The sequence below is a fragment of the Haliotis asinina genome, chromosome 1 (assembly GCF_037392515.1).
Source record: "Haliotis asinina isolate JCU_RB_2024 chromosome 1, JCU_Hal_asi_v2, whole genome shotgun sequence".
Lineage (NCBI taxonomy): Eukaryota > Metazoa > Mollusca > Gastropoda > Lepetellida > Haliotidae > Haliotis > Haliotis asinina.
The window spans coordinates 56,213,829-56,232,745 of NC_090280.1; the positions used below are offsets into that span (position 1 = coordinate 56,213,829).

The 18,917-nt window shown below is 41.6% G+C and overlaps 1 protein-coding gene across 2 annotated transcripts; it reads right to left on the bottom strand.

The window, feature by feature from the left end:
* Nucleotides 1–376: 376 nt before the first annotated feature.
* On the bottom strand, nt 377–18,040 carry LOC137281237 (sulfotransferase 1A1-like). Of its 2 annotated transcripts, none has more exons than XM_067812384.1 (7): nt 11,838–11,901; nt 5,823–5,942; nt 5,252–5,414; nt 4,465–4,785; nt 3,263–3,366; nt 2,425–2,575; nt 377–1,613 (listed from the first exon to the last, which is right to left on the bottom strand). In XM_067812384.1, the coding sequence occupies exons 3-7, from the start codon at nt 5,409–5,411 to the stop codon at nt 1,495–1,497; spliced, it is 855 nt and encodes a 284-aa protein (XP_067668485.1). In that variant the 5' UTR covers nt 5,412–5,414; nt 5,823–5,942; nt 11,838–11,901; the 3' UTR covers nt 377–1,494. The 2 variants fall into 2 exon arrangements, with proteins under 2 accessions (XP_067668485.1, XP_067668492.1); XM_067812391.1 differs by lacking the exon at nt 11,838–11,901 and adding an exon at nt 17,750–18,040 and having other exon boundaries at nt 1,009–1,613.
* Nucleotides 18,041–18,917: the final 877 nt, after the last annotated feature.

The window sequence follows — 18,917 nt, forward strand, 5'->3', positions numbered from 1 at the left end:
TTAAAAGGCCTCATATGTATCTATGTTTAAAAAATGATTCAATTCATGGTAGATATTCAACATTATACCAATCTCTGATACAGCGCTATATCAACCAGAAAGGTGGAAGATTGTCCATAAATGTTGAAATTACACCGTGAGTTATCACCTTAGTTACGTGTTAATAGTAAAACGTGTGTTATGCATGATATGACTGAATGCACATTGAATGTGAGCGACAAGGATGTCCTACTGAGTTTTCATTTCAATAAATTAATTAACTGAATAAAAGCTGCAAAAACGCTATTCACCCACATCCATACGTTATGCAACTATATTTTTAGTGTGTGCAAATGATATCATATTTCATGCACTGTTGGCGACATGCAAAAACTAATTGAGCGGCGATGCCGGGAGGCCACTTTTAATGTGTCAGCAACAGAAATGAATATATTCATAGATAATTGTAGTCATGCAAAGAAGGAACAATTGTTGATTAAAAAGTACACGAAGTGCACAAATCCACGTTATGGAGGAGCCTCATGGCGGTAAATTTATAAGAGGTGCGGAGTAAAGAAGGGAGTCTTGAGCTTGGAGTTTTACTTATCCAGACTTTCTGAGACATTTAGCTCAAGAGTTAAAGAGTTTCACAGTACGGAAAATGTGAGAAAATAGTCTGTTACCAAAAGACTTCAGCTTGTATTGTGGTACTGTCAGTAGAGTCTGATGTTGTGTGGTATGTGGTGGAAAGAGGACAGATAGCGCCGATCACTCCTAGGAGAAAAAACATTTCCTGCAAAAGTTATTTATCTAGTCTGGATGCATCTACGGCTCGGCCCGAAAAGGATATTACCTCCCTTTACTGGTTGAGCCTTCTCACAGTAGCCAATCAGTTAAGCCACCGTTACAACTGAACTTGCCTTTTGTCAACAAGGATAGCGGTCGCAGCTGCGAAGGTTTGTTCGCAATGCAACTCAGAAATCATTACAGACACATTGATAGGTCCAAAAATTACAAAAACAAACAAACAAAAAACAAATATATTTAAGAACTCCTACCTCTTTCAGTGAACATTTACATGGTTTGTGTTGTCAAGTTTAATCGGTTAGATAATTTAAAAAGCGAATGCGAGTCGTGATTGGTTCACGGAACTTCCCAGCGCATACACCTGGATAAAAAGCCAGCAAGGGAGGTAGTAATAAATTTATCAGACAGGCAGGGGTCTAGAAATATACCAAGATCTGTTTAGAGTCTGCAACAACAATAGACTGAAGCGTCTGAACAGTTGTTGGTTAGTGCCAGCTAGAATTGCCTCGGTTTGTGAAATGATGGTGGACACTCTTTCTGTCTATGCTAGGTGACTCGTATTGAAAATGAAAATATGCAGTAATTATTCAAATTAATGCAAATTACTCATTAATTTGAATTCAGGACCATTCATAAACAGATGAGTCCAAGAAACACCTATCGAATCCGAATCGAGCCTAAACTAAAATTAATCTGATGATTGGTACTTCAGTCGTTTAGGGTGTATCTGAATTTTATGGGGAGATCCGCCATCTTCTCCTGGTAGAGCTGATCAAACCATTCTTTCTGTGCCACAGTGAACCAGTTCTTCCAGTCGCCCACTTCACCTGGAAAATATCAAGACAGGTGAGTGAGTTTAGTTTTACGCTACACACTGCAATATTCCAGCTATATGGCAGCTCTCTATCCCAGACAAGATTGTGCCACGTCACATTAGCTCACCTGAAGGTACGACGCTCACATGGCAGGTGAATATTCTGAGCAATGTGTGCAACCGAATGTCAAATGTTTTGTGAAAATACTGGATCGTATGTTACAGGCCAAACTGAAGAACTTCTTCAGATTTCATTTAATGTAAAATTGTTATTCAGTTTGGTTCACATTCGTGTAATATTCATCCCACTTCGACCAGCTCGTGAAAATACGGAATAGAATTGGTCATCAGTAACCCATGTTTGACGTAAGAGGTGGCTAAGGGGATATGGTGGTCAGGCTCGCTGACTTGTCATCGCATCCCATATGCCTGGCGCCAGTTTAGGTGAAGACTCGACATGAGATGACAGAACTCTTCGTTACAGCTTTATTCGTACTCAACAAAACACGCGTTCATTCGCGCAACAACCCGCGAGAGCAAGGGAAGGGGGATAACTCTCTTGCCCCACAACACTGCCAAGCAAACTTGCAGTGGGGTAGATCCATGCTCACGGTGTTGATCCCTGGATTGTCTGGTCCAGTTAAATACAGACCGTCGCCATATAGCTGGAACGTTGCTGAGTGCAGCGTTAAACAGCAAACAAACAGACCAACATGTGAACCATGTATTATTATCAATCTCAGAAATTGTATGGTGTGTCGGTGGCTCCTGCACGAAGTTCGGTCACGATTCAATGTTAACGTGTAAGTGAAACAGTAACTGACCTTTCCGGAAGGAGTACTTCCCCATTTCCGTTGTTGCTTTTCGTTTTCGCATTGACTTGAAGTCACAATACTCGCAGATCTGCTTCACGAAGTCATCAGATCTGTCCACACCAAGGAAATGCCGCAGTTTTATTGCCTCTCTCATGGGATTCTACGGAAGAGACGTTTCAATACTAGAGGCCCGCTTAAAACAGGTACAGATGTACAGTCAATATTTGTGATAGGATGAGGGGATGGGGTGGGGCGGGATGAAGTTCGACTATAGGGTTTGGAATAAGGCTGGACTTTTAGGGGGAGTAGGATGGAGGTATGTTTAGACTGTGGTACGTGTGTGCGGGGGTGGGGGTGGGAGGGTACCGTTGACCTGTCATGGGTGTGGGATGGGTAGGGTTGGACTATGAGGGGTGGGGGTTGGTGGGTGGGGAGGTAGTGTTGAACTGTGAAGGGATGGGGAAGGGTTGGACTGTGATGGGGTGGGCTAGGGTTAGCCTTTGAGGTGGTGGGGCAGGGTTGGACTGTGAAGTGGATGGGGTAGGGTTGGACTGTGAATGGGTGGGGTAGGGTTGGACTCTAAGGGGGTGGGGTAGGGTAGGGTTAAACTGTGAATGGGTGGGGTAGGATTGGACCGTGAGGCTGTAGGGAAGGGTTGTACTGTGAAGGGGTGGTGTAAGATTGGACTGTAAGGGTGGTAGGAGTAGGGTTGGATTTTGAGGGGGTGGAGGTGTGAGACGAATTAGCAGAATACATATGGTATGTAGCCTCACACAAAGTTAGTGAAGTGAAATGTTCTAGTTTACATCCCTTCCCATCACAAGAGAAAATTATTTGTCAACGGTACCTCTTTAAAGTCCTCGTAGAATAGGGTAAGAATTGGGTGGTCAGGGTTGTCCCTCTTGACTTCTTCCCAGTGCCGGGTGTGGTCGAACCACGACCCATAACAAACTGGAATAATACACACTTGCAATGATTACCAAAAGCTGTTGATCTTTATCTGAACATTTCGCGCATGCATTCGGGTCAAACTGTAACAAAAATATAAACATATGTTTCCTTCCTTTTATACACCAGAGTGAACTATATTCCAGCTTCAGGAAGGCAGCCATTAATTTTAATCTTACCTCACACATAATTGTCGCTTTCTGATTGGCTGAGCGCTCTTCTATTATTCTCAATGTACCCTGCTTACAAGAGAGTAACATTTCACTGTACAACGCTGGGAATGCCAAACTCATTTGGTACTTCGTGGCAGTAATTCTTCATCTCGAATAACATTGTATCAAGTGTGATGTACGGAATTTAACGATGTTTTGCGAATGCAAATCGATGGAAGGCGGATAACTCTAAATCAGTTCTTTTTTTTTGTCTGCAAAATCTAGCGATGGCTACAAAGACTATGTACACGTGCATCATACAATTCACAATTACCATTGAGATTTTCGGTAAGATAAATACGTTGTTCACTGGTTCCTCAGGAAACATGGGTTGGTGTACCCGCGATGTTTTTTTATGTTACACTCGCCCTTCGGGAACGGGGAACATAAGCAATCATCGAAGGTACATCAACCCATGTTCACCTCACCCAGAGAACAACGTATTATAAATGGGACCACTAATTCCAGTGATTTATCTTATGATGAACGCCCAACGACACAGTTAACTGCTGACAATCAACCAAGTCACTGTACCTGAAGACCATACGTTTTTCCATACAACTGCACTACCACAACTCCGATTCCTGTGAGAAGCTGCCGAATATTCGAAATTGGGACAAATCTGAGACTGATCTCTATAATGAAATAAATGAATTGTTTAGAAAATACATACATTGTGTTTTCCGTGAACATGCCATCTGCCTTACTACAAAGTTCTGGTTGATGTGTGTCTCAGACGTTTACCATGGATAGGGATGGAATAGTCCTAACAAACATAATCGGGAAATCAAAACTGCTACCGAGAATCACAAGCTCCTTGTATTTCCAAGGGACGCAACTTTGCTCAGTGAACTATGCGGCCCGTATACTATATTACGACTATACATACATTTCCCGTTGAAATATGGTCTAAAGAAGTTGCCCCATTTGCCGTTGTAGTCGGTGAAGGCGAGGACGCGCAAGAAGTTGTAGTAAGACACTGCGACGTCCATGGGATTCCGGAGCACACAGATCAGCTTCACCTTTTTCTTTAACACATCCGCCGGAAGTTGTTCAAGGCGCAAGTGCGTGTTTAGGAGTCTGGGCGAAGGAAGGTCTCTGTATGATGTCTCGGGCGAACTGTCTATCATGGTGGCCATCTTTTGGAGGTCATTGACTTCTAGACTTCCGGCCAACAGGAAGTGGATTATCTCCATCAGCCAATGGCTTCCTGGGCAGTGAGAGTGCGACATAGTGTGATTACACCTTTCTTTAGCCTTTGGTAGCTCAGTTTTTCAACATGTGGGCTACAGATTGCCTCCTTGGAAGGGTAGCTCAGTGGTTCAAACGTACGCTCGACCTGGGTTCCATTCCCCACAGGGGTACAACCTACTTCTGGTGTACTACGAGCGGTTTTCAGTCAGTTTCGGGTCTATTTCGACGTATGTTTTGATCGCTGAGTCCATAGTATGGTGATCCACCTTCATTTAGAGGCGATTTATAACCCATTGTTGTAATGTCCTAGATAGTACATAATTGTAAGTATACGTAAATGTCCGTTTTAACGTCTGACTGAATTTTATATAATATCATAAGTATTTACTCTTTCAGTCACGATGTGGCTGATATATTGCCAAGGTGACTTTAAATTTTAACTCACTCACTCATCCATGGATAAGCCCCATTGCGTTGCTCACCTGACTTTGGGTACGCTGATACCAAGATGTCGTCGCTGCGGACATTGACACCAGTGAGGTGGCGGAAGGCGTTGATGTCGCCATTGGGCAGCACCTCTCCATCTGCCTCCAGGAACGACGCCCCGTCTCCACCATCGTCAACGATCCGGACTACGTTCATTTTCTGGAGATGAGACAGCAGTGAGATATTGAAAAGTGTAGTGTGGGGAGTGCACAGTTAATTCACAGACTCGTTTACGTGAAGATTTATCTTGAAATACAAATCGGTTGATCACTTTCTATATGGTGCAAACAGTAAAGAAAATGAAAAAATGCTTAAAATGCAGATATGGATTTAAATTTGCATCGTCCTGTTACATTTTTTCTCTCGACAGATGTATCCGCTCGGCCATTTTGAAGCGGCCGTGTTTTCCTGACATTTTACAAGATGATATGTTACCGACAGTTCGTTTTTCAACGAGTTCGATGCTGTTTCAGTGATGCTACTCAGAATTAAGCGTGGAACCTTACATTTTTATGAAAATGGACAAATATATTCATTTTAAACAGAGATAACAAAGATATAACTCACCTCAATAAAAAGTTGATATTGGCAACCTTTAGTGGTGTAAACAACCTGTGTCGACAGGTCGTCTGCTTGGTGTTGATACCGGCTGTCAAAACGTCACATGACCATCACGTGATACTTTCGCTAACATAAACAGAATAAACAATTAAATATATAGAAAAGACAATGGGGCCGTGTCTTACCTTCGTACTTTCCCCGGTTATTTTATAATGTGTCATTTCAATGCAATCAACATATTGATTTTATGGTTCCATCAAACGATATTCATCAGAAAGCACAGAAAAGCCGCCACGAGAGAGAAGTGTGAGGGAGTGAGTTTAGTGTTAATGTTTTTTGGCAGAATTCCCGCAATACCATGGCGGACCTCGTCAGAAATGGGTTTCACACATTGTACCCATTTGGGGACGCGAACCCGGGATTTAGGAGTGGTGAATAAACGCTTTAACCACGAACCTACCATCATCCCACACCTGACAGGCCTGCAGTAGATGTTTTGCTTGTTTGTTGTTTAACACCGCTATATTGCGTTGGTTTTTATGTAAAGTCGGTACCCAGCTTGACCAATTGATGGGCGGTAGGGTAGGCTAGTGATTAAAGCGTTCGCTCGTTACGCCCAAGGCCAGTGTTCTATCCCCCATATGGGAACAATGTGCGAAGGCCATTTCTGGTGGCCCCCCAATGTGATGTGGCTAGGATATTGCTAAAAGCGGCATTGTAGATTTCGACACAGACACCAATTATCGCTATGTAGGTTAAACATAGCAGCCGTAGATCTACACACACGTCATGTATATAAATACTCTGTTTATATATATGACGTGTTTGTAGATCTATGGTCTATGTTTAACACACATAGCGATAAAAGGTTACTGTGGATTTTGCCAAGCGTTTGAATTACCTAACTTGCTAAAGATAAAAACTTAACAAACTGTAACCTTACAAACGAAATTTCGCGGGTTATGAATGTACAAAACAGAAAACTTGACACTCAGTACATTGGGGACCATAATTTTAATGTTTATTTTAAGGCAATTATTTTCGGTGTGTGCTGTGCACAAAACACCTGGACCTCAACAGAAAACAGAAACAAGTCTCCCCGTTTGTCCTTAACGTTGATAACATTTATGATGTCTGACTACCCTCCAAAATGAAGTTCACAGAATGGAGAACAATGGAACTGAGGTGTTCAGTAACGATTGTTTCCAAATCTAGTGTCTCGCACAGCCACACAACGTCTCCTCGTGGTCACGGAACGTTAGTGAACACAACCCGAGGAAGACGTCGCCATTGCTCAACAAGGACACGTTGAAGATTTTACAACGTCTGTGGTGGATTGAGTAGCTGACGAACACGTCGACCCAGTTCGTCCCATATGTGTCCTATCGGATCGAGGTCGGGGCTACGCGATGGCCAATCCAGGACTTGAACACCAGCATTTCTGCGTTAGAACTGCTGTGTGAGGCCTAGCGTTGTCTTGCTGGAACGTTAGTCCAGGGGCGTATCTCTGCATAAAAGGATGCAAAATCTGATCCCTGTACTGGACAGCAGTTAAGTCCCTTGAATTGAACAACAAGAACGTTCGTTTGCGCAAAACAATTCCCAAACCATGACGCTTTCGCCACCAAATCGATCAGCTTCACGGACGCAGACTTGAGTGTGACGTTCACCTCGTCTGCGGTACACACGGGCCCTGCCGTTGGCAAATCTCAAGTTGAATCGAGATTCGTCTCTGAAGACAATCGAATTCCACTGTCTTTGAGTAAAACTTATGTGTCTTGTGGCCCCAGTCTAAGTAAACTTATCCTCAGTTCTTTTCGTTACACTCCACTACTGAGTCTCACAAAACCTTATGGGAGGTCGCGTCAGGTAACCTTTGAGATTGATCAATCAGAACACAGCTTACCAAATCGCGAAAGGGTACATTCTCACATAACCCTTTGAACTTTTTATCTCGAAAAGGTTCGAACCCGAACGATTCCGAATGCTGTTCAGCATACGCTCGCTCCCGGGTGATGCACGCGGCACACGTTACAACCATGACAACGGTGAGTAAACAGTCGCTGAAAATAGTGTATTGGGCAATATTCAAGAATGTCATCTTGCGGACATATTAGCTAATGGTAACCATGTGAACAGACACCCCAAAGCGTATATACTGCAGGTCAATTAACTGTGTTATATGCGCATTTTGTTTGTGGAGAGATCTGTGTGAGTGACCTGAATATTTTGTAAGTCCCTCCGATCCCTAAGTAGTAGCCGTTGTCTGATTGGTTAAATCTATTTAACCGTCTCGCGTTTGATTGGACGGTCACAGGTCGCTTTAACGCTAAGTGACGCGACCTTCGACTGGGGTTTGTTAGACTCATTTGTGGAGTGTAACGAATTTTCTGTTTTTTAACGCACACGAAAGTTTTGGACAACATTTAGCAGTGTCTATTTCTCAACCGCCCGAGGTAGCTGCAGTTATATTTATACCAACAGATAGGAAATTTAATATTCTACATTTCTGTGTAATTTTATAGCACTACACAGGTCCAGAACCATGCGAGCGCAATTCCCTCACAACGTTCACGTTCACTTTTCAGACCTACTGTAGTGTGCAGGTAACAGGTTAATTTTGTTTGTATTTAAGTTGGTATGAATGTCTAGAGTGGTTGCATTTAGGTAGCATGAGGGAGTGTATTGAGTGCAAATGATATGTGTACTAAGTTTGTATGCGAAGTGTGTAGGTTTTTGAGTGTTAGTATCAAATTATTAAAGTGTGAGTTAATGTATGTACAAAAATGTGCATAGGAGTTATAAAGTAAGAATGAGAATGTTTGGTTATAGCCATGTGACAATATCACAGAGAGATTGATTAATTGATTGATTTATGAGGTGATAGAGAGAGGGATTTATGAGGTGATTCAGTTACCTTGGCTAAGATAAGTCGGGTAACTCTTGATGAGGTCTGGGAAGCACATGGGTGACTTGGAGGCACATGGTTGAGAGAGTTGGGCTGTGAGAGTGTCTCACACTAGATTGGATGGATGTGGAGGTCAAACAAAATGTCAATCTTCAGACTTCAGAATTTATGAAGAATAAATTAGAGGAATTGACATTTGTTTCAACTGGATTTTTTGTGAAATAGAACAAGAACTCTATACCTACGAAAATGCGCGCTCTTTCAACAGCGACCACAGACTCACCAGCATTGAGCCTCCCAATAGCACCTTGGCGTTCTTCATTTGTAAGACGCGGCATTTCCAAAAAGGCATCAAGATGAAAAATTCAGTTTGTTTTTCTACTTCAACTTCACTGTGCTTATGTAGTTTAGGCAGACATGCACCACTTGACGTAATGATTTTGTGTTTGCACGTGCATTCCCAGGTTTTTTTCATTCTCCTAGGCTACAAAGTCAAGGAATGCACGAGACAATTTCATGAGATTAAAGGATTCACAATGTTTACTTTTACTAGTGATACAGTTTGAAATATTCCAATGAACAGAAACATAAAACTTCATAAATTTACCAGTGTCAACTTTTCATTTTTGCTCAGTACATAGAAACCTCGTTAGTCTGGACGCCGATAATCCGGATGTCTCGGCTCCCGGACGATTACAGCTTGCTACCAATCAATGCCTAATTTATCTCGATAATCCGGAAATTCGGTTTCCGGAACCGGACGCTAAACAGCTGTAACCAATCAGTAAAACAAACAGTAAATTGCTTAACAGTCCAGACACTGTAAATCATGTTCACAAACCGTAACAGCGTCATAGTCATTGGGAACACGGAAGTGTTTTCTAACTGTGTGCTCAATCCGGACGAATTTGCTGAAAAACACGACCATCCGGTTTAACGAGCTTTCACTGTATATATCGTTACCTCGTAACTGTATTACAATCGCATCATTATTTTTCAAGTTGAGTTTTAAAGTTTATTTTCTGAATGTTTTAATTTACATGGATGTATAGATATTCGTAAAATTGATAAATGATCCCATATTAAAGGAATGCATATTATGAAACAATATCAAAGTATATACTTTCTATAGCACCAATGAACCGGGCCAAGAAAGCCACTCAGCACAATGTTGTTAAATCACAAATCTGAACCATGTGGGAAAACCGAATTACCTGTACTTTAGGTTAAACGTTACAGCAAATAAGTTTCTTTTTATTCTTACTATTCGAAAAACGAAAAGTTAAGGATAGCACTAACCTACCGCTTTTGTGTAAGCCGATTTAAGGAAATGCAGAGACATGCAGGATGAGTTACAAAAATACCTATGTAAATGAGTTGTACGTTTGCCTGCATAAATGTCGGTCATTGGTTATGACTTTGATATAATGAGCTGCCGTAAAGGTTTGTCTATTACCTTTTAAAACAGACTAATGAGATGTTACGTTGGTAAATAACAACAGCTGGTCTTACAATAAACTACTTTCCACAAACTTGCTTTTTCGAAACTGGCTGATTCCAAGCGGTTCAGTTGAAATTATCCAATAACTCATCGGCAGAATAATAATTTCACCCTTAGTCCTAAAATGGCCCCCCATTTAGAACATAAATAATTTCCGGGGTCCACTGGAAACTGAACAAACAAACTAATTATCGATATTGGAAACCAATGTGTGATGAGAAGCTTTTTTTTTTTTTTGTAGAAACGCTCAACAGACCCAGGGAACCAGGCTGAGCATACCCTTCCAATCCGTTTGAACAGACAACACGTTTTTTCAGTTTATTGGAGACCTACTTTCCACTGCTGGCAGGCTCGTATCGTGTACTACTACTTGGCGAATATGGCGCTCTGAAAGAGACCACTGGGCCTGTTTTTCAAACGTTCTTAACCATAACAATTCTTAACTTTGATCGAAGCCAATATGGGCTAATGAATTTCGCATGGCTACGATGTCTTCGAGAACAGCCAGCCAGGTCCTAACTCTGAATCCAAACAGTAATACCCCTATCACTGAAATACAGTGAGACCCGTGGAGATCCCGGGGTAGAATAGGCCTTCAGCAACCCATGCTTGCCTTGACAGGCGACTGTGCTTGTCGTAAGAGGTGACTAACGGGATCGGGTGGTCAGGCTCGCTGACTTGGTTGACACATGTCATCAGTTCCCAATTGCGCAGATTGATGCTCATGTTGTTGACCACTGGATTGTCTGGTCCAGACGCGATTATTTACAGACCACTGCCATATAGGTGGAATATTGCTGAGTGCGGAGTAAACCTAAACTCACTTACTCACTCACTCAGAAATACAGTGAAAAAAACCACAAAGTTTTTATCCAATTATTGCATGTGAAGTATCACTCTCACACCGTCGCTGTCGACAGTGATGTGCACAGATGCAGCATCTGAACACTGGCTGTCTAAAGGTCAGCTGTGTGGGAGACGTGAAGTTGGGGTGATGTAGCAGTTGCTGAAGTTATCAATTTCAAATTCAGTCGTCATGATTTTAAGCAATTACAGTGAGAGTACTTACACAATTACACTTCAATGCACTTTTGGTAAAGGGGGTTGTCTAATGGTTAAAGCGTGTGCTCGTTACGCGTAGGCCTAAAACACACGGTGGCACAATGTATCATGTCCATTTCTGGTAATCCTGCATTATATAATGCCATAAAGAAGCGGTGTAAAATCATTCTCACTCAGTCACGTTTGGCAGTCTCACTGGGCAACGGGGAGAGTTCTCATCATTGTCATCCACTGAAACGACCTGAACAGAATGTTGTTTCAGCAAACCGAATATTGTTATGGAAACTCTCCCGAGTATACTAACTGTTATGAGTTGTTTCTTTTGTGAACCAAGAAGTTTGAAGAAGCACCTGCCTTAACTATACGATCTCCATTTCCACCTCGTAAACAAAAGTTCATCCCATTCAGATAAAACACATGCAGTTTCAAGCACTTCCGCCTTCATCCCAAGCAACCCCCTCTTCAACAACGTATTGTATTGTGTCAACGGATTTATATGACTATTACAAAGATTTTGAAATAATCAAGAGAACAGAGTTTGTCCACCTACCGATTACAGTACGTTTGCTGTTGTCACGTGACCCTCCTGCAGACCCCGCACGTGCAGACAGAGTCACATGCGTTCGATAGGTACGCGTGCAGACCGGAGCAGCGCGATGAGTTTGTTGATATTATATCCAGTTCTGTTGACACTTTCACACAAAATTTGGATGACAATATTCATAATGGCATTAATAAAACCATAACCTGTTGCCTGACCTGTTCGGACTCTGTTTTCTCTGACTGATACTCGGCACTCCCATACACGTGACGCACACAGACCAAAGCATGAACAAACACAACCCAACTGGTTTGACAAAGAATGCGAAATTTCAAAACTCACTCCACGATAGATTCAGAGTGACAAACAATCCGATGCTTTGTACCGAGTATATCGATGGAAAAAGAAATTTTAAGAAACTATGCGACCACAAAAAGCGCTGTTTGATAAAGATATTGAAAATGAAACTTTAGATGCAGCAAAGAGCAGTAGTAAAGACTTAAGGAGATCCACTAAGAAACACGGCGAATCGAAACGTAGTTGTAATATACCCCCTGATGGTAAGAGTTCCTCGCGTTCCCCAATCCCAAATAATATTCATCATTTGAATATATACTAAAAGACTAATACAAGTCTCACTAAATAACCTCTACGCTTCGCAACATGTGTTACTGCTTGACGCGTACTAGATGAGCCTGTGCAGTAAACACGTTTGTGACAAGAAGGCTGGGCAGGGAATGTAGACGAATACACTTGGTATCTACAGGTACATAAGGTAGATCGGGAATTAAACACGTGCAATACACGCTGACCGTGGCGTGAACTCAAAGCCGCTTGTGTTTAACACGTGTCCATTGGTATGATATCACAATCAAATCACGATTTGCACGAGGAAATGGAACTTTTCAATATTTAGACGACAACATGTTTCCCTCTTGTTTCAAATGGAATGTTCTGGAGGGCGTTCCCATATATGCAAATTGAGGTCATTTGTCAGGTCGTGACTCATCTACGTGTAAAGCAGAACTTGTAAGAGCAGCTGTGAGAACCAGTAAGTGGACTATGACTGATTTACAGTGGAAGCAGTCTTAACCGGCACTCATCAGGATTGTAGAAATAATCCACTTTAGACAACATGCCGGATTGTAGAGCTGAAGATAAATGTACAAGCCACGGACGGGACTGAGATTTTACGGCGGTGTTGACAACTTGCTGGATTGGACAGATGCCGGTGTTGACAGCTTCCGCTGTATCTAAATCACCATGGATATATAATGTCTCCCGTTATATTTATTTTACATATGGAGGAACGTTATTACGAATAGCGAATATAGATGTGCGTTCATTGATAAATCAGTATATGCATTATCTGTCTTATTATCTGCCGACGACGTCGTCATTTTGGGAGACAGTGTCATAAACTTGCAGAAGAATGTAGATGTTCTTGATACATTTCCAAATGTTGGGATTGTCGATTAATACCAAGAAGAGTAAGATTGTTGTGTTTAAAACGGTTGTTGTCTTGAAAAAAAAGATGAAAAATTGTATGTTAGCGCTCAAAGACTGGAATGTGATTCCAATTCCGAATATCTCGGAATAATGTTTTCATGCCGGACCCAAGAGTTTGTGAGGTTCTATGTACACAAGCCAAGAAAGCGTCATGTCCTATCAAAAATTATATGCCGATCTAAATATCTTTCCCCAGATGCATTCCTTAAGATTTTTTATGGCAACATTCAGCCAATCCTGCTCTGTGGCTCAGAAATTTGGAGAGCGATGTATCGTCATAACATTGAAAGTCAACTGGCATTGTGGAACGACGTTCACTTCGTATCAAGTATATTATTACAGTTATTTCATACTGATTACGACTATTCAATGAGCCACTCGCGAGACATTCTAAACGTTGCTGCAATATGATGAAAAGTCGTGATGACAATGGAAATACAAATTGGATCTCTTCAGTTAGAACATTGTTATTTCAATACGGTTTTGCATATGTATGGATCCACCAAACACTTGAAGATTCTAATGTTCTTAGAGCTATTCCAACTACGCTGTAAATAAATGTAAAAGCCAGAAATGGGACTGAGATTTTATGCCGGTGTTGACAGCTTATCGGAATGGACAGATGCCGGTTTTGACAGCCTCCACTGTATATTTCCAAGAATGATCACTCGATTCTGCAAGCTCCAAGTATTTGTATGCATATTCTTTGTTTGAATGTTCAAACCTACAGAGGATCCAAAGATGATGTCAGTTTTGCCAGTTGTGTTCTGTTTACTCTGATTTACTTAGGAGATATATAACATTTTATGATGTTATAAATGTCGTTTTATGCCTAGCCATGTTTGTGAACAAAATCCACAACATTTTATGAAGTTGAGACAAACCAATGTGTTTTCATGCCAGCGCTGTAAAGAAAATTATGTAAAAATGTCACTGTACTTTTGACCTCATGGTCACTCTACGAGATAAATCTGTCTACTCTCAGAATGAGTGGGTGAATGGTATTTAAAGCTGTATTCAGCCTATTCAAGCCTGTAAATGTCCGAATAGGACATATAGTTCTAGAGGCTTCCACTGTGTTCTGACCTTTTAGAAAGAATGCTTGAGCGTTTTCTGGTATGTTATTCTTGTGTATACATGTATATAGGGAGGTGGATGTTGCCTCTCAAATTACAGCTCACGTGGTCATACCTTGCCTAGTCCTGTCTGCAAGTGGGTTTCCCATGATTGCCATGAACAATAACACGTCTTTATGGCTATAGCCACTGCTGTTGTTTTATATTACCTTTGCATTTGTGCACGTGATTTCGTACTGCCATAGTATTTTGGAACTTAGACATTCTTAGAGAAAAAAAAGTTATAAAAACACATTCTTGGTTGTTGGTTGGTTTCACATGTAGTTAAGGTATGGAGTTATGCACTCTTTAGTATCAGAATGGGAGAAAACAATATACACTCTTCATAAAAAGAAACGCATATGTTATTTTTTTCAATAATGTATTTCATTACTTTAAGTGAATTTATTTCATGTAATTTCATGGTAAAAAGTGTGAATTTACACGTCTGTAGACAAAGAAGTTAGGAAACACAACAACCTTTTTTCTTGTGTTTCCGTTACTTGTCCACAAGGTGGCGTCAGAGTCAATACTTTGTATGGCCACCCCTGGCAGCAATCACTGCTCAGCATAATCTCGGCACTGACTGGATAAGTCGGCGAGAAAATTTAGAGACAAACCGACACATTAAAATTACACCTAAATCCAAGAAAGGGGCTTTGTCGTGGATTAAGTCGCGAAATGGCCTGGAGATGTTGCACGGAAGCGGTTGAGACGGAGTGAAATGAAATGAAGTTCCGTGATTCATACACCGCATAAACAAACCAGGTGTCAGATTTTGGATAGGTAAAAGATAACAGCACGCGAAGAGGAAATGTGCGTAAAGTAGGAAGTCAGTTTAGCCCTGAATCTGGTCGAGAGAACTTAGACTGTCACACCCTAATCGTCCGAGATTTTAGTGGCAAGTGTATATGTTCTGTGCGATCATTCATATTGTAACAAGACATTTTGTCCGATAAAGCCACCACCTTCATCGTTTGTTTCTCTAGCCCGACACCCAATGATCCATTCACAGACCGATCCAAGGATGATGACAGAGTTGCCAGTGCCACGACCATTTGGTCCAAGACGTCATCTAGAATTGCCGACAATGATTCAGTTTAAACAAATACAGCTGTATTTGCGGCTTTCAAACAACAGAAGCATTCCAAAAACTTCATCGATTTTCCAGATTCACTGTCAGATTGAGGCACTTCAAAATGTGCCTTCTAATCACCCTGTCATCCTGGACATTTTAGAACTATGCAACTATCTTTCTATTGGTCAGTGTGACATCGCTCTCTGCTGGTTGCCAGGCTACGTTGGCATAGGAGATAACACAAAGGCCGATGGTACAGCAAAAAAAAATGCAGCTCTTGACAAGTCCATGTCTTCACCTCTGATCCCAAACACTGATTCCAAATCCATCATCAATGAAAAACATAAATAAATAAATAAATAAGGTGCGATAGCCAGGTAGGAGGAAATAATCTTTATGAACTGAAGTATACAGTGGTTATACCTCCTTGGGTTGACTTCAAGTTAAGACTTTAATGAGGTCATTTTATGACGAAGTCGTATTGGCCACTGTCGGTTTACTCATGACTCTGTTCAAAACGGATTGGGATAGGGATTGTCTCTTAGAATAGAAGAATAGGCCTTCAGCAGCCCATGCTTGCAATAAACGGTGACTATGCTTGTCGCAAGAGGCGACTAACGGGATCGGGTGGTCAGGCTCGCTGACGTGGTTGACACATGTCATCGGTTCCCAACTGCGCAGATCGATGCTCATGTTGTTGATCACTGGATTGTGTGGTCCAGACTCGATTATTTACAGACCGCCGCCATATGGCTGGAATATTGCTAGGTGTGGCGTAAAACTAAACTCACTCACTCACTCACTCACCTTTATGGGATTATTTTTTAACTTGTGTCCTGTGGATTTCTTTTTGACACTTTAGATATGAAGATAGAATGCATGCATAATTACACTGAGTAACATTACTGAAATGATATAGAATGACAGCTATAGCACGGTGAAATGTGTAGTACGCATTTGGGTATGTAACAAACATATGAACAAAAGTCTGTCCCATGACTAACCACTCAATATGTATATGGCACATAATACTTGATATCCAATATATATACAGCAGTGTGTTTCATTACGTACATTTGGGCGTTAGTCACTCACATGGTGGGGGGCTTCCGTTTGTTTTCTTAGTCATTTATTATCATTTAGCCTCTCCATACTAACCTGAGTGACAGTGACGGCTTGACCATTAATTGGGGGTTCCTTGCCAAACAACCGGGAATAGGGAGGGTACCCGTGAATTAAAGACGATAAAGAGAACTCATTTGTGAGCAACAGTAATGACAAGGATGTTGGTGAAGGAGGGAAAATACCTACAACCCTTACAATTATTCGTTTGGAAACACCCGTGCATGGTGACGTGTCTAAACCATGGTGTGATGACGACAGGACAGGTTCACGAGGTTTATGAGTGGGGGTCGATATTTGATGGGGCACTGGTGGTTACGACTGACCGTATCGTCGTTTGGGCAAAGACTTGACATAACAGAGCGGATAATTTATCGACTGTGTGGCAGGTATGATAACATGATTACGTGCATTTCATTACAGTATGGATAGCAGATATTACTGAGATTTGGAGTAAATCAATCCTAAAGTGGCTGCGGTTAGTTCTTCTATTGCTTTCCAAAACAGGATTTTATATTAAAAATATGTCTGAAGTACTTTGTTATATTGCACCAGATGGATACTTGTCCTAAGTACTGGTAGGACTAAGCGATAATTTGGCAGTAATGCATAAAAAACTACAAATATTACTTTCAACTGCAATGACTGATACCTATCTTGCGATGCATTTTCAGAATAATAATGAATTCGCAAAATCTTTGTAAACGTCGTAGAATCAGGCTTCGAAATCCATGTATAAATTGGCAAGCTTAACAGCAAATCAATCTCAGATTTTCAAAGTCACTCTGGAATTATTATTATCAGGCCGTTTCTTTCTGTTAACTCCTAAATCACCCCTCTTTCTAACTACATGCCACTGTTGTCAACCTGGTCTTAATTTGTCGGCAGTATAGAAGAATGTGGTAGGTTTGTAGTTGTTTCTAAAGATAATCTGATGGTGGTGGGTTTCGGGCAGTTAACATGTATTTGACTGAGGTGTAAGTAGGATTCCCTCGTGCACGAAACGTTGAATATATAACAATGACATTTTAACAAATAGACTGGTCTTATATAACATATGTAACACTGATAAAGTAAGCAGTGACAAAAATGCTTACCCCAAGGGATGTGGAACAGAATATCTGAATAGTTCACAGGAAAATAGTTCTAGCACATTGATCTTGAGTTGTCTCTTGCCTGGTCTTGTTGGGGTGTGACACAGTCGGTCGTTGAAGAGAACTAGACTTGGGGTCCTGCTCTTGTTGGGTGTTGCGGGGTTGATGCTGTTGTTGGCTCTTGAATCTTCAGCAAACCATGCTTGTTTCCTCTGAGGTTAGAGTTGGACTTCAGCCACCAATGTTTGTCGATAGAGGCGACTAACGGGATCAGATGGTCAGACTCGCCGATTTGGTTGACATATGTCATCGTATCCCAACTGCGTATCACAGCCATACCACTCTGGTCTGTAACATCTGTAGTCAGACATCTGTACCGCAACCGTATCAGCCTGGTCTATAACACGTGTAGTCAGGCATCTGTATGACAACCATATCACCCTGGTCTGTAGAATGTGTAGTCAAACATCTGTATCACAACCATATCACCCTGGTATATAACGAGTAGTCAGACATTTGTATCACAACCGTATCACCCTGGCCTGCAGTATGTGTAGTCAGACATTTGTATCACAACCATATCACCCTGGCCTGTAGCATGTGTAGTCAGACATCTGTATCACAGCCATTTCACGTAGCATGTACACTCAGCTGTACTACAGCCACATCACTGGATTGTCTGGTCCAGACACGATTATTTACAGACCGCCCTCAAGAGATCATCCGGTTTTGCAGACTTGATTGTCATAAGGATAGCATTACATTATATGGACTTAGTCAGTACAACCTTTGAGCAAGACAAACCAAATGTACTCAAATTACCCTTTCAAATTAACACCAGAAACGTTGAATGATTTAATCCCTCAACATATGACGTAGAACCTTTGTAGAGAGAAGCCTCAGACCAGATAGGACTGTAGCGTTTCTGGTAAAACACGTTTGTTAGGAGACGTATTCTGATCATGGAGTTATCTTCCCTTGCATGTTTGTCACTGTCCCTTTAGGTACCCACGGGATGTGGGAAGTTACTCGACTTGTATTGGCCGGTAGATTGAATGTTCAGGACCGAGGCAAGATGCTCACAATGTTCGAGAGGTCGCCGGAATCGTGGTACATTAACCTTCCATCTCCTCGACCCTGAACACTCACGTTGGTCTCTCGCCTGGTCTCT

What these genes read in the sequence shown, in the direction of transcription:
- LOC137281237 (XM_067812384.1), bottom strand. Translation starts at nt 5,411, where the DNA reads ATGAACGTAGTCCGGATCGTTGACGATGGTGGAGACGGGGCGTCGTTC. An exon ending in ATCAGCGTACCCAAAGTCAG is followed by an intron (nt 4,786 to 5,251) that starts GTGAGCAACGCA and finishes CTCACTGCCCAG; the next exon opens with GAAGCCATTGGCTGATGGAG. An exon ending in ACCATATTTCAACGGGAAAT is followed by an intron (nt 3,367 to 4,464) that starts GTATGTATAGTC and finishes GTATTATTCCAG; the next exon opens with TTTGTTATGGGTCGTGGTTC.